Source organism: Hyperolius riggenbachi, chromosome 5, assembly GCF_040937935.1.
Source record: "Hyperolius riggenbachi isolate aHypRig1 chromosome 5, aHypRig1.pri, whole genome shotgun sequence".
NCBI lineage: Eukaryota > Metazoa > Chordata > Amphibia > Anura > Hyperoliidae > Hyperolius > Hyperolius riggenbachi.
This window is the reverse complement of record NC_090650.1, coordinates 66,916,907-66,937,387: the sequence shown is the minus strand read 5'-3', so window position 1 is coordinate 66,937,387 and position 20,481 is coordinate 66,916,907. Positions and strand designations below refer to the sequence as shown.

The following is a 20,481-nucleotide window of genomic DNA, read 5'->3' as shown; positions in this document are numbered from 1 at the left end:
AGTTGGTGCTGATTAAAGAGAACCCGAGGTGGGTTTGAAGAATATTATCTGCATACAGAGGCTGGATCTGCCTATACAGCCCAGCCTCTGTTGCTATCCCAAACCCCACTAAGGTCCCCCTGCACTCTGCAATCCCTCATAAATCACAGCCATGCTGCTGACAAACAGCTTGTCAGAGCTGGCTGTGTTTATCTCTATAGTGTCAGTCTGCTGCTCTCCCCGCCTCCTGCAGAACTCCAGTCCCCGCCTGCATCCCTTCCCTCCCCTCCCTGCTGATTGAAGGGAAGGGACGGGGGCAGGGACCGGAGCTATGCAGGAGGCGGGGGAGCAGCTGAGACCGACACTACAGATGTAAACACAGCCTCACAGCATGGCTGTGATTTATGAGGGATTGCAGAGTGCAGGGGGACCTTAGTGGGGTTTGGGATAGCAACAGAGGCTGGGCTGTATAGGCAGATCCAGCCTCTGTATGCAGATAATATTCTTTAAACACACCTCGGGTTCTCTTTAAGTTTATTTCAATATTACTTTTCTTACCTTAAATTATATTTTTGCTCTTTGGGAGCTTAAAAATATAACCTAGGTAAGGTGAAAACAGGTGAAAAAGCTTTGCCAATCATGCCCAATGTGGCAGTTTTATCAACACAAATGAATGCAAATCAGGAACAAAACCAATGCAAAAGTATCAATGGTGCAGTAAGTTTACATCAATTTTGTAACAGTTAGTTACAAGACAATATACTCTGTAATATGTCGGCGCTATATAAATAAATAAATGTGCGTACCATACAATTAATTTGGCAACCGATATCTCCCTGATGGAAATGTCAATCATTTGCCAGATCAAGTGTGCTAACTTGCACCACCTGATTTCTATCAGATTTTAGCAAAAATGGAAACTTTGTCCCTGCTAGCTCTATACTGATTACTGCAGTAGACAACTCTGTGGCTGTTGATTGCTTGCTGCTCTTAGCTGCGAGTCCACCTACACTTGACTGGCAAAAATGAAACAAAGAGATTTAAAAAAAAAAAAAAGTGTTATGTTCAAAATATATCAAACATTTCCCTAGTTTTCATCAGTAAGCTAGCAGCCCCCTATACAGTGTAACAAACAGGCAGAAGGCATCAGCTATGAGCAAATTATAGAAGTAGAAGCACACTTTGTGCAAGAGCTATCGTGCGGAACGACTCCTTTTTGCTCACATTGCTATTGGGTTCAAGTGGCCCGTTTCTGGCACTACCATTGCAGCGTGGGTTGAGTGGAATTCACCTCTTAGTAGAAGTATACTGTAGTTAGCATGAGTCTTAAAGAGACTCTGAAGTGAGTCTAAATTCCAGTTTGTAATTAGTATTTATGTAAAGCACTATAGGTAATGCTAAACCGCCGCATCCCCGCGGCAAAACCAAGGGTTTATACCCTCCAAATCCCCTCTGCTAGGTCCGGGGGAGCACTTCTTCATAGAGGCAGAGCTTATGGCTGTAGCTCTGCCTCTTGGCGCGTCAATCCCTGCACCTCTCAATTTTTCTTGACAGAGGGCCGGGGGAGAGGCAGAGATCCGCAGTGGATTGACGCGCATGGAGGCAGAGCTGCAGCTCATAGCTCTGCCGCCATGAGCCGCAAAATCCACGACCAAGAAAGTCGTAGATTTTGCAGAGGGGATGTGGGGGTATTAACCCCTCATTTTGCCGCAGGGATGCAGCAGTTTAACATTACCTATAGTGCTTTACATAAATACTGGTTAAGCACGGGAATTTAGACTCACTTCATGATCAGCCCTGATACACCTCGAGGAGACCAGTGATACAACAGGTCCCACCTGACATGAGGAGGATAGCGACACAAGTGATGGCCAGCTAACCCTGCCTATCAGATCTCTAGATGGATATCGGGATGAAGCCAGAAAGTGAGCCAGTGTGGGCCAAGTCCCATGCAGCAAACAAGTGAGATCACATAATGTTGCTGATCTGACAGCATATGCAGCAGGTGAGAGCGGTCCAGGGGGCTTTATACACCCCTAACATAAAGCCACTGTGAGCGCTTTTGGTTTCTTTATCCAAACCGTAAGACTTCTAACATCAGTAATTAATGGCTAAAGAATTTACTACACTGGTAGCAGATATGCAGAGCATGATGTGTGCTGACCATCTAAACAGTGGGCGCCTCCTAAGGAGCCAGAGGCAACCAGCTTCACTTGGTAAATGTGATTCAAATACGGCAATTATAGCTTGTATGCAAATTGTATGGAACCAAGAACTGGCACAATCAAAAACAGCAGAAAGTGCATTTAATTGGCTCAGTTCCAGGCTACATATCATTTGCATGAGATCTGCAAACAAGCCAGATCTGCATCGCATTGACTATGTGTGCTACACTTCCTTCTCTAAGATGGCATCAGTTCAACGGGAAAAAAATGGACGAGGTCTATAAATCTTCAATGGAACCTGAAGTGAGAGGTTTAAGGAGGCTGCCATATTCATTTCTTTTAGACCCAGTATAATTCTACTTGTCAACTTACTGCCCATACAATCCTATGGGCCTGTTCACAGTTATGGATTGAGTTATTCTAACTAGCCGCATGCAGTCTTTGCATTACATTTGCATTAAAGTCTATGGGGCAGATTCATAAAGCTGCACTGCTATTGCAGTGCAAGCTCCATGGCAGCATTGCGAGCTAAATACAGAGAGGCACACTACATGTGGTCCTGCAGTGTAGTGTGCCTTCCTTAGTTACGTGTCCTGGTTACTAGGTAACACACGCTCCGGGTGCAGTGAAGTATAGCAACCGCGATTCCAGGGCTGTGGAGTCGGTACAAAAATCTTCTGACTCAGATCCTCAGTTTATGACATAACCTCTGACATTTAACACTGAATATTCTTGTGGAATTCTAACAAAACCATACTTTACAATGTTCAATATATTGGTTGTATTTCTATTAGTGAGCTGGGATATTAATTGTTTTTGTCATGCAATTTTCTACATTTATACATCATTTTTTGTGGATGCAGCCAAATACATTAGATTTAAGAATATTGTACATGTGGGAAAAAGCCACTCTCCAATTTAAAATTAAATTGGCCGTATTAATTTACTTTGAAACAATACCAGTTGCTTGGCATGCCTGCTGATCTCTTTGGCTGCAGTAGTGTCTGAATCACACACCTGAAACAAGCAAACATGCAGCTAATCCAGTCAGACTTCAGTCAGAGTACCTGATCTGCATTGCTTGTTCTGGGTGTATGGCTAAAAGTATTTAAGGTGGTGGATAAGCGGGAAAACCAGGCAACTGGTATTGAAGCAGTATCTCTTTATAGTAAACTCCAAAGGAACAGGAAAAGTAATTTACTACATCAGAATTGTTCATACATTGTATATTTATACAGATGCATTTGCTGAGACCTAAGGACTGAGTTTACTATAATAATAATGATTATTATTATAATTGGAACATTTGTATAGCACTTTTCTCCTGTCTGACTCAAAGCGCTGCAGCCACTAAGGGCCCTTTTCCACCAGCGCGTTTGCGCTGGCTGATTCGCAAAACCGCAAACCGCTACCGATTTTACAATCGCTACGGTTTGCTTTTTAACATAGGAATCGCGGTAGGTCATTTCCACTACCGCGATTCGCTTTTGTCGGGGACGCGAACGCGCGGCGGAGCGATAATTGCCGCGATTTTGCTATGCAGTGCATAGCATAGCAAAATCGCGGCCGCAAACGTCGGGGGAATCGCCGGTTTTGCGATTCAGCAATCGCTAGCGTTCAGCGTGAACGCTAGCGATTGCAGGTGGAAAAGGGCCCTAAGAGCAGGCTCAAGCGGGTACCCTGCAGTGTTAGGGAGTGTTGCCTTGAACTCCTTACTGAATAGGTACTGACCTTAGCCAGGACCAGTACTAGCCAGCCACTATATCAAGAGGTTTACTATATGAGAGTTTACTATAACAAGATTCTACTGTATTTACAAGGAAATAAATATGTTGGCCTCCAAATACCTCTCTCACTTCAGCTGCGCTTTAAGCAGCACCACTTATTTTTTAAAGACCCACACCTGGCACTTGCACTTTACTTCAGCCCATGGAAACCCCTTTATATCAGTTAAACCGGCAATCATGCACTTTACTTCACTTTTTCGCTCTTTACTATTACAGTTATCCTCATTCTGTCCCACTGTTGCACTTTCCTGTATGTTTAATAATAAAATGTGAATATACAGTTTTTCAGCTATTATTCATGTATATGCTCAACTTATGTATTTCTTTATTGTACTGTATATTGATGTATTAATGTGCTTATTTGATATTGATAAAAATCCAGGGGATTAACTTAAGTGAAGTGAAATGTATTAATTCTTAGTAACCCAGCCATTCTTGTATGACTAATGTACGCTTTTAGGTTGCAGGGTTTTACAAACCAAATTTGCCCTATTAATAGTTATCCAATTCATGTATAATTAGTGTTACTGTGGCAATAAACCCGCTACATAAGTACTGAATATGGTCTCTGAGGAAACTGATTGTATGTCTTTGGCCCTTTCACAGCAGAGGACTTTTTCGGCGTTTTAACGCCACAGCCGAAGTTGGCGTTTTCTAAGGTAAAATGAAAGTCCATAGACTTTCATTTTACCTTTCACATCTAACTCGGCGTTTTGGAGCGTTGCGTTTCAACGCTCCCAGGAGCTTTTTCAGGGCTGTTTACAGCCGAAGTTGGCTGTTGGCGTTTCAATGATAGTCAATGGAAAACGCCAACTTCAGCCTTTTCAAAGTGTTTTCAAAGCGTTTTACAGCTGACTTGTTCACTTTTTTTTTTTTTTCTATAAAAATGACGTTTTCATATGAGCTGTAAAACGCTTTCAAAACGCTTTGAAAACGCTATGTATTGGCGTTAAGCAAAAGGCTGACTTTCAGCCTTTTGTACCGCAGCCTCTAGTGTGAAAGAGCCCTTAGACACTCCGGGCTCTTTCACACTAGAGGCTGCGGTAGAAAAGGCTGAAAGTTAGCCTTTTGCTGAACGCCAATACATAGCGTTTTCAAAGCGTTTTCAAAGCCTTTTGAAAGAGTTTTACAGCTCATATGAAAACGTCATTTTTTTTTCTTGTATAAAAATAAGTGAGCAAGATAGCTGTAAAACGCTTTGAAAACGCTGAAGTTGGCGTTTTCCATTGACTATCATTGAAACGCCAACAGCCAACTTCGGCTGTAAACAGCCCTGAAAAAGCTCCTGGGAGCGTTAAAACGCAACGCTCCAAAACGCAGAGTTAGATGTGAAAGGTAAAATTAAAGTCTATGGACTTTCTTTTACCTAGCAAAACGCCAACTTCGGCCGTGGCGTTAAAACGCCGAAAAATCCCTCTGGTGTGAAAGGGCCCTTTAAGTTATTTTGCCTGAGGAAGCGGGTTATCACCTGCAAAATGCCTTTCAAAGTGGTGTTTTGTCTGAATAACGTTTTTTGTTCTTTGGATGAGACCACTTGTGTCGTTCTTTGGAGGCAAGTCTACAGCTACCTCTTTTTTAACAACTGTTGGCACCTATGTTCTTGGATTATATCAGCATGTGCTGTCCACCCTTCGTACAGGGGTGTCACTCCAAATTTCCAGTACTAAATAGAACGACTTCTTAACCCAAGTGGGGTTGGACTTTTTCCATTTGGATTCAACTACATTAGCTCCATCTCCACTGCTACCTGATGGATGAAAATACCTTTTCTAACACTCTGATGAAGTTTTCCGGTACTAGGCTTCTCCTAGCTAACTGTAAAAGGGAGCAGTACCAGCACATTGCCGCTAGCTTATGCTCCATTAGCAAGAAAGATTATCTGGCTCTGTAACATTATTAAAGGGATACTGTAGGGGGGGTCGGGGGAAAATGAGCTGAACTTACCCGGGGCTTCTAATGGTCCCCCGCAGACATCCTGTTTTGGCGCAGCCACTCACCGATGCTCCGGCCCCGCCTCCAGTTCACTTCTGGAATTTCTGACTTTAAAGTCAGAAAACCACTGCGCCTGCACGCCCGTGTCCTCGCTCCCGCTGATGTCACCAGGAGTGTACTGCGCAGACACAGACCATACTGGGCCTGCGCTGTGCGCTCTTGATGACATCAGCGGGATCGAGGACACGGCAACTCAGGCGCAGTGGTTTTCAGACTTTAAAGTCTGAAATTCCAGAAGTGAACCGGAGGCGGGGCCGGAGCATCGGTGAGTGGCTGCGCCAACACAGGATGTCTGCGGGGGACCGTTAGAAGCCCCGGGTAAGTTCAACTCATTTTCCCTTGACCCCCCTACAGTATCCCTTTAAATCTACCAGTTTGCATGCTTCCAACCTTTTACTTGATATTAGATCAGATCTAATTAAATACTAACCATACCACTGCCTCCACTAGCTTTATACTGTTCTATACAGTGCAACATCAATGCATCAGTTGCTTGCATACCACTCTCCATCTACATACTTGTGAAGACTCTACACCAAGTTTTCTGTATCACCTACTGTAGCTTCTGTAATGCCGCCTCCCACCCCATCCAAGGACAGTATATTGAGCCCAAAAATAAATAAGACAGCTTATGAAAGGTTGCCAATGTTAGTGGTGGCTTCATAATGGTCCAGACTGACAATCCCTCAAGCTGATGGGACAAAACACACACCCCTACACACACACCCATTGAAAATGGAATTGAAGCGCAGCCAGTGTGTACAGGCCCTTAAGGTTCTCAGCAGAAAGGACACACCGTGTGTTCAGTGGCACGTTACTGCTGAAGGTTGTGGGATATTAAGACATTACGTGGGCCCATGATTAATGAGACACTCTCAATGGCATAAAAGCCTTGAAACAAGGTTAAGTCATTCATTGCACAGATGATGAAACTCTTACAGTTGGTTAGGAAATGGTAACATTTCATTATCTGGAGGTATAACAGCAACCTTATTTTAAAAAGCAGGCAGACACCAGCCTAAAGATAATGAACAGTTTAGAAAAACTACGCTTTTGACATCTAAAGTTAACGAGGATTCCCTGAAAAAAATAAAATAAAATCCTACAGCGCTGCTGTATTGTAAAGTTATATTTACCTCCAGTGTCTTGTCCCACGAAGCCGCCCAGAAGACCCCACATCACTACACATCCGTTGCTTGGCCCCGCCTGCCCCTCTCCTCCGAGGAAAAACCGCCAAGCTACTGACTGCAGTAAATAGCTTGGCGTTTTTCTTGGAGGGGAGGCGGGGCCAAGCGTTGTAAGTGTAGTGATGCGGGGGCTTGGCGTCGGCTTTTTGAGACAAGACACCGGAGGTAAATAAAACTTAATTACAGCAGCGCTGATGGATTTTTGTTTTTGCATGGAGATCCTCTAAGTCTTCATTGGCAGTGAGTCTGGGTGCTCTGAAAGCCGATCACAGACCAGGCAGTTAGCGTATGTGTAGCGAAGTTACTTTTCCTATTCTAGCTAGCGATGTATGCGAGCTGCTCATCTGCAATGTCCCGCAGTAGAACACATGCCCTGGCACAGACGGAAGCCACACGCACATTAGGAGGTGTGTCCTGGCCCAAAGGTGCTTGTCCTTCATTGCTATGTGCATGAGCGTGGCGTCACGAAGGGTGCCCGGCCACAGGCGCGCAATCAACGGCCTGCACCGCCGGGCCACTGCATGCGTACTAATGAACGAGACCAGGCTAGAGCAGGCGTACTAATGAACGAGACCAGGCTAGGGCAGGTGTACTACTGAGGGACATTGCGACCCGGAAGTAGTACAGGGCCAGGCTGTCCATAGATGTTCACCAGCGAGCAGTTCGCCAGCATCTCTAATTCTAGCATGGTAATGCTCAACTGCCTCACTATTACCTGCTTTATTTACTAGTGTGACCAAACTGTTGCACCTTTTTTCCCTTATCTCCCGTATTTTTCAGACCATAACACAAAACTTGGGGAAAAAATTGAATGAGTCTTATGGTCCAAAGGTAAAATAAATAAATGAAGTGCAGAGGTGCACAGAATGCGATTCTTACCAATCCTGCCGCCGCACTCTTTTCTTCATCTGCCTTGTCCAGGCATCCCTCTTCTTTTTGGGCATCTCAACAGGCGTCCCTTTTCTCCTCCAGCATGGGTGGCATCTCCTGGAATAGCTGTATACAGCAGCCATCTGCTGCTGTACAGCTCAGTGTCGCCCGTGCACGTGGCTTCCTTTTTCCGCATTGGTCCTGTGGCTACTATTACATGAGAAGCGCACGTGCGCCAGGGTCACGCTGATGTCAGTGTGACTCCAGCGCACATGCATCTCATGTAACAGCAGCCGCCGAACCAATGCGGAAGAAGGAGGAAGCCACATGCACAGGCGACCTGGAGCTGTATAGCGGGCAAGTGGCCGCTGAATACAGCTATACCAGAAAATGCCACCCATGCCCGAGGAGAAGAGGGATGCCCAAGATGTCCGAAGAGTAGAGCGACGCCTGGACAAGCCGGAGGGAGGTGGGAGGAGCGCAGTGGCAGGATCAGGTGAGAGCTAAACTGTTAGGAGGGCAGGAGGGGGTTAGTGTAGTGTAATGTAGTAGATAGTATTACTGTGTGGGGTATTGAAGTTTATAGTCTAGTGTGGTGTGCAGTGCAGTGTAGTATAGTGTATATTCTAGTGTATAGTCTACTGTGTAGTGTATAGTCTACTGTGTAGTGTATAGTCTACTGTGTAGTCTAGTGTGTAGTGTATAGTCTAGTGTGTAGTGAAGTTCAAGTGGTAGGGTGCAGCAGGGATTAGTGTAGTGTAGCTTAGCTTAGAGACAGTTTTTGGAGGTAAAAGTTCCATAGGATGCCCCTGCACCATAGATACACCTAGGTTTAGTTATATTTTCTCCCCCGATTTTTGTCCTCAAAACCTTGGTGCGTCTAATGGTCCGAAAAATACGATATAAAGTATCGTTACCAAAATATGTATCCGAATTTCCTTACATACTCTCAGTCATGCTGTAATGTATTATTTCTAAGTTGGTATGGTGTTACAGTTCTCCATGCTCCATTGTCAGTATATAAAGGATGGAGGCACCCAAAAATAAATCTCTCAGAGTATACGTTATAAAGACAAATACATGAGGTATCTTACCTCTCTCCAGATAAACCAACCCAGAAGAACAAAGATTTATATCAGGTAAGGTTTATTCACGCACAAATAAAAAAAAGACAATGCATTTCTCGGGTCTCTACCCGCCTCCTCAGGTCAATAAAAAGCCTCAGGAATTCAATTTTCAACATGCCACAAAAAAAAAAAAAAAATTAAGAAAGAAAAAGATTTTTGGCGCCCCTGCTGCAAACTGAATTCCCTAAGGAATTGCAACCCCCCTTTGTAAGTATTACTACTCTTGTGATACTGAGCTAATTTTATCCTATGATACCATTTGGCACCTGATCTAATTTTTGTCACACAGGCTGTTTTACCTTGTCAGAATATGCTACTATTACATGTTTAATGGAGTTGTTCATTAATCTGGCAATAAACTGAAATAAATAATTATTTTTTGATTTTTTTTTTTAAAGTTAAATCTCTATACACACAATTGACCATCATTACCCTGAAACGACAAATAACGGGTTGGCTGAGAATAGTTTTTTTGTTTGTTTTTTCAAGTGTCCCAACAACTGGAAAAGACAGACTATTGTCCATATAGACCAATCGTTCCTGTCGGATCAGTTCAGACAACAATTGGTGTTGTTTGTACCGAACGACAACACTTGCTCCATTTAAACTACTCACATGTGGCAAATTTTGCCGTTTGGGTCCTCGCTTTTGCGTTTCCGCTACAATGGGTTGGCTGAGATCATTCCCCCTCCCCCCCTCCCTACAACTGTAAAAGACTATCATCTATGTAGTCCGATTGGTCCTGGTGGATCAGTTTGGACAATAATTGGTGTTAGTGGTTTGCATCAAATGATTGTTTGCATCAAACCATTTAAACTACTCGTGTGCTAAATTTCGCAATTTCGAGTCCTCATTTTCGCGCTTCTGCTAATGATCCAATCGGTGGACAGTTGTGTTATTTAATTCAACCATGCTCTGACATCGTTTATTTATTCAAAACTGTGAGGGATGGCTTTTTTCCCCTCAAAGATGGTGATCGAGCGAGTGTACAAAGCTTAAAGAACAAGCGACACCCATGCTAACCTAGAAATAAAAAACACATATAAGTAGATAAATACTACTTCTACTTACATAACAGATATATTGTGCTATCCACGTAATGATTCCTGTGAATTTTATAAAGGAAAAGCAGAAAATCCTATTCTAGGCAGTGGCCATTTTGCCAAGCTAATGCTGACATCATATCCTCCCTGACTCTTGTTTCCCCCCTCCCTTCTCTTGCTCATTGTGTATTCATTAGCTGCCCTCCTCCCAGAGTCTTCAGAGGTGTATACTAGGAACTGCACTGTCTTTTTATTTACTCCTCCAATCACTGAGTCACCTCAGCCTTGAGGGTAAACACAAGTGAGCAGAGGGTGTTTCAGATAAGAAAGCTAGGCAGAAAAATAAATGGAAGAGGAGGAATATATTATAGATAAAAAGAACTCCCAGCATTCAACTTTTTGGCACGGACTACTAAAGGGCAAGTGCTCCTAAAGTATGAGATAACTCCAAATCATAAAAACAGAAAAAGTTTTGAATGCAGGATTAGCATCTTTATCACTTAACCACCCTGGCGTTCTATTAAGATCACCAGGGCGGCTGCGGGAGGGTTTTTTTTAAATAAAAAAAAAAACTATTTCATGCAGCCAACTGAAAGTTGGCTGCATGAAAGCCCACTAGAGGGCGCTCCGGAGGCGTTCTTCCGATCGCCTCCGGCGCCCAGAATAAACAAGGAAGGCCGCAATGAGCGGCCTTCCTTGTTTTGCTTACATCGTCGCCATAGCGACGAGCGGAGTGACGTCATGGACGTCAGCCGACGTCCTGACGTCAGCCGCCTCCGATCCAGCCCTTAGCGCTGGCCGGAACTTTTTGTTCCGGCTACGCTGGGCTCAGGCGGCTGGGGGGACCCTCTTTCGCCGCTGCTCGCGGCGGATCGCCGCAGAGCGGCGGCGATCAGGCAGCACACGCGGCTGGCAAAGTGCCGGCTGCGTGTGCTGCTCTTTATTTGAAGAAAATCGCCCCAGCAGGGCCTGAGCGGCAGCCTCCGGCGGTGATGGACGAGCTGAGCTCGTCCATACCGCCCGGCTGGTAATCCACTCAGACTAGTTGCTGTTGAAATATAATTTTTATGGTGACAATACTGCTTTAAAGAAAACATCTGAGATTTTTATTTTTAAATCAGATTTACTTACCTGGTGCTTCCTCCCGACCGTGGAAGCCTAGGTGCCCCTCGCCACAGCTCTGCTCCGAGCCCGTCTCCCCTCAGTAGCAGCCAGCGGCCTCTGCGCACCGCTCAAAGTACTGTGCCTGTGCAGAACGCTCCTGGTCACAGGAGCACGACAGCAAGTGGTCCGGCTGCACATGCTACAGAGGGGACCTCAGGAGACCGAATTGGAGCAGAGCTGCGCCAAGAGACATATAGGCTTCCAGGGGCTGGAGGAAGCCACAGGTAAGTTAATCTGAAAAAAAAAAAAATCTCAGATGTTTCCTGCAATAAGTCCTAAAGTTCAAGTTACAAGAGATCTATGGGGGGAGGGAATAGGATTCTTACCACAGTGAGCTGCTCTGCAAACAAGGATTTGAAAATGTACTACCTCCTCTCTGTGTCCCCTGGTAGGCATTTGTGTAGGTGTACAGTTGTATTGCTCTCAGCTCACCAGGCGCACAAACTCAGTGCATGAAAGGGAGGGGTGAAAGTGGTGTCACGTGGAGATGGTTGTGTAGGGAGCACATCATATGAGGTAAGGAGGTGCTAACAAGCCTGACTAGACTCACTAGCATGTGACCAGAAACAGAGACCATGAGTCAGCTAACTCAATTAGCCTACAACCTTGTAGAGCAATCAAGTGGGTGAAAAAAGAATGAATATATCTTCTCTACCCCTCCCCCCTCCCCGTTTGCTGTATTTTACTTGTAAGCATCCTGCTAACTTACCACAAATATTAATGATTTATCCCTATAACTCATCTCCAAAAAAATTGGCAGGATGAGTATAGTTGCTCCAGGACAACCCACTATGTGCAATATAAAAGTGTCCCTTTAGTTTTGTCAGTTATTGCAATTATTTTTTGAATGGCACTTTCCCATTGCTTAGTATGCACTTTGAAAGTACATCTAACGTGAGAGGGATATGAAGGCTGCCATATTTATTGCCTTTTAAACAATAGCAGTTCCTGGAATGTCCTGCTGATCTCTCTGATTGCAGCCGTGTCTGCATCACACACCTGAAACAAGCATGTGGTTAATCCAGGCAGACTTTAGTCAAAGCACCTGATCTGCATGCTTGTTCAGGGTATATGGCCATAATTATTAGAGGCAGAAGATCAGCAGGACAGCAAGGGAATCTGCATTGTTTAAAAGGAAATACGTATGGCAGCTCCATAGCCCTCTCAACTCAGGTGTACTTTACCTGAAGAAAAAAAAAAACATTCTTGCTATAGAAAACACTGAATCCTAAAGTAATCTTTATGGACTTTCAAGTGGGGTTCTTTTTCATATCCCATGCTGTTTTATTTATAAACAAATACTGTCAGGCATTGTATTGTGTTTAACCCCTTTAATACCAGCAATCTCTGGTATCAATGACTAGAGACTGCCGTTGCCAAAGAACGGCGAATCGCCGAACATACCCGCCGCTCCACAATCTCCGCAGGCCCCTCTCTCTGCCGTAACTGTGATGAAACAGCTGTGTGAGCAGGTCAGGAGCAGCTTTCATTGGCTCCTGACACTGCCCATCAATCAAGTAAGCCAATGGGATTGGCTTACAGTGACGACAGGGTTAAAAGCCAATGAAATCACTCCTGACCGCCTCACACAGCTCTGCCATTATATAGATGGCAGGGCGAGTGATTTGAGGTGGGTAGAGAGCGACGTGATCGGCGGGATGATTGAAATCTACGCCCTGGCAAGTATAACAGGATCAAAACAGGGCGTTTACGTCAATCATTGAGGTCCAGAGGTGGTTAAATATTACACAACTGTCCTCTGACTTGATTTGTTTCTCTGACATCTCCTGGCTCAAACAGATGAATTGGTTATATGGCTAAATAACGTTTAGAACTTTTGCAGCTTTGTTTTTGTAAAGTACAAATATTACAATTTATCGTGAATCTCTGAAAAAGCAGCCAAGTAAGGGCCCTTTTCCACTATGAAATGCGATCGCGATTGCGATTCCAATCGCGATCGCAATCGCATTTCAATTTCCACCATGCGATTGCGATTGCGATTGAGCTACTATATTCATTATAGTCCAGCTCAATCGCATACAAAACGCGGCAGGACGACGATTGCGCTTTGACCAAAATCGCATCGCAATCGGATCGCACTAATGGAAATTGCTGCTGCAGTTTCCATTAGTTTAATGTACCTTGCGATTTGCGATCAGAAGCAAATCGCAAATCGCAGGCTAGTGGAAAAAGGCCCTAAGACAAAGTGAACACTCCTCCAGCACATGTCTAGGTAAGCAGTCCTCTCATACACTCTGCAGCCCATTCATTAGTGGTTCTCCTCTGACCATCCGCAGTCCTGCTCTTACCCAACAAAACAGCATGCCTGCCAACAAGCTCAGCTTCAGTAAATGCAGGAGGGCCCAAGAGCTGTGGGTGTCCCAACTACTAACCCCCCCTTCTGAAACAGAGGTCCATCTAACAGATCAGGTGTTCTAGCCACACTTATGAGGTGCAGGGATTATGATGGCCACACTATTTTGGCAGAGTACCTCCAGGATGTGGGAGCTGCCAAGAGGAAAAGTCAGGAGTAGGGTGACAGCTGGAAACCAAATGACATAATACAAGTGAAATACATAAATGCATTTCATATTGGAGGGGAGTCTCAGACTGGAAAGCAGAGCCAGGAGCACAAGAGTCGCTGCCTACTTTAATAACACTCCACCTGAAATCTCAGCTCTAACACATGACCATCTGGGCCATTTGCAATTCACTTTTTCTCTTGAGTTTTCTCCTAGGAGATACTTTTTCAACTTCTTTTTAATATAACTTTGCAGCACTTTAGAACTGAAAATACTAAAAAGTAGGTGCAAAACTGCTACCCAAATTATTTTAATTTCCTGCTTGCTGGTGATCGAAAAACATTTTATTTACAAGGTGTGTAAATATCACTTAGGAGAAAACTCAAGAGAAAAAAATTTGAATTGCATATGGCCCCCTGTTCTCTTCTAGAATCACCTCCTTGCATTCACATATACAAGATTTCTCACGAGCCTCAACCCTCCTCTGGAATTTTTTCCAAAACGCATACGTATCTCTCCAGCCTTTGGCATCTTTAAAGAGGAACTCCAGTGAAAATAATGTAGTAAAAAAGTGCTTCATTTTTACAATAATTCTGTATAAATGATTTAGTTAGTGTTTGCTCATTGTAAAATCTTTCCTCTCCCTGATTTACAGTCTGACATGTATTACATGGTGACATTTTTACTGTGGGCAGGTTATGTAGCTGCTCCTAGCGGTTTTGGCTGTTAGAGACAGCTGTCAACAGCTATTTCCTGTCTGTGAACCTTGTTACATTGTAACAAACTGTCAAAAGTACAGCGGTCCCAGAGCTTCTTGTGGGAGGGGTTTCAGCACAAAATCAGTCATACAGCACCCCCTGATGGTCTGTTTGTGAAAAGCATCATATTTCTCATGTAAAAGGGGGTATCAGCTACTGATTGGAATAAAGTTTAATTCTAGGTTGGAGTTTCTCTTTAAATGCTCCTCAAAACTCACTTTTCCAACAAGCATATGCTCAACCTCAGGCAATTCCCCTCATACTTCTGGTCAAGTTTCACTCCTTAAAGATAACCTAAAACACACTGCATCAAGGTATACATATTGCATACTATCCCACCATGTCTGTTTCACCTGTTCCTTTAGATTGTAAGCTCGCAAGAGCAGGTCTCTCTGCCTCTTGGAATTTGCTAAAGATTTTGATCATCACGTCACATATGTCGCTGTTATTAACCTCCTTGCCGGTTATCCCGAGCTCAGCTCGGGGTAACATCTCAGGCCCCGCTGGGCCGATTTGCATAATTATTTTTTGTTACAAGCAGCTAGCACTTTGCTAGCTGCTTGTAACTTCCGATCGCCGCCGCTCGCCGCCGATCCGCCGCGCCGAGTCGCTCCCCCCCACCCCAGAGCCCTGCGCTGCCTGGCCAATCAGTGCCAGGCAGCGTTGAGGGGCGGATCGGGATTCCCTATGACGTCCCGACGTCCATGACGTCATCCCGCCCAGTCGCCATGGCGACCGGGGAAGCCCTGCAGGAAATCCCGTTCTCAACGGGATTCCCTGCATACTCTGATCGCCGAAGGCGATCGGAGTGGGTGGGGGGATGCCGCCGCTTAGCGGCTATCATGTAGCGAGCCAAGCTCGCTACATGATTTAAAAAAAAAAAAAAATTAAAAAAATGTGCGGTGCTGCCTCCTTGCCGGATTTTTTAGCCTGGCAAGGAGGTTAAGAGGAACTGTAACCAAAATAACATGATGAACATAATTGCATATTTTTTTTCAATATCTATAAATGTAGTCAATGTTTGCCCATTAGGTTTCAAACAAAAGACCAGAGGGCCGAATGTGGCCCTCGTTGTCATTTTATGTGGCCTTAAAGAGCTTCAAATGTGCCTCATTGTAAGCAGTAAAAGAACGACAGCACAGTGCCTTTCTAACCAGAGGAGCATGCTGGTGACAGTTTCTGGTTGAAACATTGGCAATTTCAGCCGAAGTGCAGCAACAACCCATGGGGCTGCCCAGTGAAATTAGCATGGGGCCCCCTCCTGGGATGAATCCCTCCATGTGGCTGGTTAAAACACCCCCCCCCCCACACTGCAGAGTACCACAGCAGAGCAGTGTAACACTTACCGTCTCCAGCGATGCAGCATGCCCCTTCTGTTCTTTCCAGCAGCTGCAAGCTCTGTGCTACCATACCCTCAGCTTTGAACACGTGACCTGCATTCGGAGCCTGAGGTACACAGCAGAGGAGTCCCGGAGCAGCACTGCAGCAGATAGATATTAAAATTCTGCACTACTCTGCAGAAAGGGGAGGAGCAAGCCCCACATGGTCACTATAGTTACGCCACTAGTTTAATCAATGTTAATTCTTAATGAACAATTTGCCCTCCAAATTAGACTAGGTTTTAGATTTTGGCCCCTTACATTGAGTTTGACACTGCTGCTCTACAGCGCCATGGGATAGGTTTTATAATTCAATAATAGTAGTAATAATACTTGCGAGGTCTTCCTTCTGTGCAATCAAGCCTGATTAATAGTGACTGTTTTATTTGAAAGGCTGGAACCCTTATTTTCGAAACTGGACATTCTGTGTCTATAAATCCCAGTTGACAATTGCTTCAGCTTGAACTACGTAAGCTGACGACATGACTCACCCAACACTACTGCGCATGATATGCCATCACCTCCGGAGATAACCTTGTCTACCGGTCCATCACCCCTGCTCTACCTCCTAATTCCCATTTAACCCTTTGACTGAAGAGGTATTAGAGCACAGTTATGACTGCACTTCCCTATGAAAATCAATGGTTTATGTGAGACTGCATACAAGGGGTTAAACAACTTTGCAACCGCTGCTAAACGAATGCCTGTCGCCCAGTCAGTTCTGCAAGAGCAACTGCAAAATAGAGTCAACTGGGGGATACATAATTATAGTCATAATAACAGTACAATGTAGTGAGAAAAATGAAGAATGGACATCTGAATTACTATAGAACTCATTGTAAAATAGTCATGCCGTGTTCATACATATTGCCAAAAATGATAGCTTAAAGCTGTACCTGTGAGCAATGCTAAGTGCTATAAGAACAAACAAAAGTCTAGATGTGCTACAGTGCAAGTGAAGAAACTGTGTTGGAAGTCGTAATAGTCACTGGTGAGCATCAGAAGCTAAATGTAAAAGATGTGATCACAGGCACCAAAATCCTGTAACCACGTAAGGCTCAATTTTCACAGACATCCTCCTGTGGCTGCCAGCCATGAGCGCCTTGTCATGCAGCTGAACAGCAACGTATGTAGCACCAGGTATGTCATTGTTTGACAATGATGTTACCCTGCAGCAAAGGAAGATGCAACTTGCTGTGTCTGAGCACGCTAAGAGGTTACTCCACAGAAGGTCAGACATTTCCAACACCTATGCCGTATGCGGGAGTAGATGTGGTGAAATTCATCACCTTCAGCCTCCCATGGAAAAAGAGCCTAAAGCCACCTATGAACACTGGTCTGAGCTCGGCCGTGATGGAGGATAACGTCAGCCCCAGCCAAGAATTTGGAGTCAGATGAGGGTGAGCGGCCGCACAACATCTGCTATAGATCCCCGACAGCCGAGTGAATTGTTCTTCCCGCTCGTACAACGGCCGAGCCCCTTCTCCCCGATGATGCATCTGTATGGCGTCGGCTCTGTCATCCAAGGAATCGTGTAACAATCCCTGTCTGGCAACAGAGTTGCCACAAAGTTCCCCTGGTGTTTACAGGGCTTAAGGGCCCGTTCAGACTACAAAATGCGGACCGCAACGCATGCGGACCGCAACGCGTACGAACGCACGCATGTCCGCGTTCGTATGCGTTGCGTGGCTGATCCCATCACTGAAAAGTGAATGGGACAGCCGCGCGTTTTTGTAAAATCTGCGTGCAGCATGCGTTCCCGGACCGCACAGGTCCGGAACGCATGCTGTGTGAACATCAGACATTGCACTCTATGCAATGTCTGATGTCGTGCGTTTTGGCCACCTGCACGCGTTTCCAAAACGCGGCTGGAAACGCGTGCAGTGTGAACGGGCCCTAACACTACATAGGCTAGCATAAACGGTAATAGACATTCAACAGTTTTAAGCTCCAAGAAAAGGATTAAAGACATTGAAATAAAAAGGTAAACACAATGTATAATATGTCCACACCGTTTATTTGGATATATCAAGGACTTACAAGATGAGAACTGTCTTTGGCTTCTTGGACTTGCTGCACCTGCGGTTCAGCCACAACTTTAGTATCCTGATCTGAAGTCATGAGCCGTCTGCTTCTAGGCTCCTCAGAGAAAACCTGTCACCCTAGCTGGGGGAGATAGAAAACAACTACAATCAGTTTACCTTTATCTCAATAAATCTGTTCAATACATAAAACTGTCCAAAACAGTCCATTCACATTAGTTTAACTTCACACCAGTGCAATGGATTAAAAAGATGATTTAAAAGAAACATCTTTAAAAGAAACATCAGCATCTTTCTTCTGCGAGATTGATAGCCTGTATTTGTCTCTCTTTTTAAACATGTGTACCTGAGATGGGGCGGGGGGGACAGGAGAATACTTACCTGGTCCTGTCACCTCACCTGTAGTCTATCAGCTTCCTGTCCTACTGGTTTGATCCGATTTTCAGCTATAAGGTCTTGTTAAAGTCTGTGATTAGCAGAGCATACGCAGCCCATGTAGTGACCCAGGCATGGGCCTCCTCAAAAGCGCTCCCAAGGCCAGAAGCATTTGCGCATGCGCAGTTCATACAGACTTGTAACTACGCATGTGCAGAACACTTCTAGCCACAAGAGCATGATCAAGTAGGCATGCTGCCCAAACCAGCAAATGCATAGAACCCCCTGGGTTGCAGACTTTAATCTGGCTACAGCAGCACAACGGATCGGACCAGGTGGTCGCTGAGGGAGCTGGAAGAAGCCACAGGTGAGTAAAAGTCCACTTGTTCCTTGTTTCAAGTTTTACATCAAATCTCACATACACACTGATCATTTATCACATCTAAAGTGTGATGGCCTTGAAGTGAACCCAAGGAGGACAATGGTTTCTATTTTCCTATTCAATTTTTTTTCTATATATTCCAGTTTTATCTTCTGTTTAAAAACGTAAACAAGTTAGAATTAATGTTTTATTGTCTCTGCTCAATGGCACTGTCTTCATGTCCCAGAACTAAAATATATGAACTATTGACCTTTTTACCCATTTCCTGCACTCAGAAGCTGTTCTCTTCCAAGTAAAAGTTTTATGGCTGTCATTCCTCACGGCATGGCAAGATATGCAAAACATTTTGAGAAAAAACCCAAAACATTTGAACTGAAGTTCTGCCATGTGGTGTGGTCTTTACATAAACCAAACAAGAAGTTTTTTGTTTTTTTTTATTTAACAATTTTTCTCAGCAGAAAATAAAATTGGAATATTTTCAAACAGCTCAAAGCTACTTTTAGTTAACCACTTAAGGCCCGGGCTTGTTTTCTTAGATCTGTGCTGCGTGGGCTCTCCAGCCCGCAGCACAGATCGTCTGGCAGCCAGGGCGATTAGACTTCCCTCCCTTTTTTCCCCCATTAGGGGGATGTCTTGCTGGGGGGTCTGATCGCCGCCGGCTATGTGTGACAAGCGGGGGGGGGGCTCCTCAAAGCCCCCCTCCGCAGCGATTTCCGCCCTACCTCGCCTTCCGTCGCTCTCCCTTTCGCTGTGGGCGGCACAGGACAGACATCTGTCCTGCGCCGCCTCTGACAGCCTTTAGCCTATCAGATGCCGGCGATCCCCGGCCAATCAGAGGCCGGGGATCGCCGATCTCCTTTACGGCGCTGCTGCGCAGCAGCGCCATATGATGTAAACAGCGGGGATTTCTTCCCCGTGTGTTTACATTTCGCCTGCGAGCCGCGATCGGAGACTCGCAGGCAGTTCACGGAGACACCCTCCGTGAACTGACACGAGCGGCAGTTTCCATGTAAAACCACTAACGACCAGCCGCAGCCTATCGGTGTTAAGCAGTCGTTAAGTGGTTAAAGGACACCCCAAAGCGGATGTGAGATGAAAAACTAACTATAACAAGTAACTTGTCTATATCTTATCTAAAGTTTAGATAGTTTACACAGCAAATCTAGCTGCAAACGGCTTCAACAGAATATGATTATTTCTTCCTGTGATACGACAGCAGCCATGTTGTTAGTAAACATTACATAGAGGCAGGCCTATCTGCATCTTGAGCAAAAAAACCTAATCCCCCTCCTCCTCCCTTCTGCCTCTGAAATCTCCGGCTAGTAATACCTCCCCCTCCTCCTGACCAGATGGAGCTCCCATGAGCCCTTGCTACTGTCTGAAAATGCCTTGGCTCTCTGAAAACCTGTGGGCGTGGCTTGTTTAGTTTATAGGGAATTAGAGTATTAAAACGAAAACAAAAAAGTATTTGGCTTGAGGAATGCCCTATAAACTATAGGAAAGAAACACAATTATGCAATGAGTAAAAGTTCATCTCGGATCCACTTTAAGCGACATATAAAGGCTGACATATTAATTTCTTTTAAAATAATAACAGTTGCCTTGCATCCTGCGGTTCTTTCATCACACCTCATAGGAGTACTGTAGGGGGGTAGGGGGAAAGAGTTTAACTTACCCGGGGCTTCTAATGATCCTCCGCAGACGTCCTG

General features: G+C 44.8%; 1 protein-coding gene across 6 annotated transcripts in view; it reads right to left on the bottom strand.

The window, feature by feature from the left end:
* LARP4B (La ribonucleoprotein 4B) overlaps window positions 1-20,481 on the bottom strand; it is a 176,700-nt gene that overhangs the window by 75,729 nt on the left and 80,490 nt on the right. For 5 of the 6 annotated variants that reach the window (XM_068235824.1, XM_068235825.1, XM_068235827.1 and 2 more), the window contains one exon: window positions 18,014-18,139. In XM_068235824.1, coding sequence (XP_068091925.1) covers window positions 18,014-18,094 — 81 coding nt within the window. In that variant the 5' untranslated portion in view covers window positions 18,095-18,139. The remainder of the gene's footprint in view (window positions 1-18,013; window positions 18,140-20,481) is intronic. The other variant, XM_068235823.1, reaches the window with a different exon arrangement.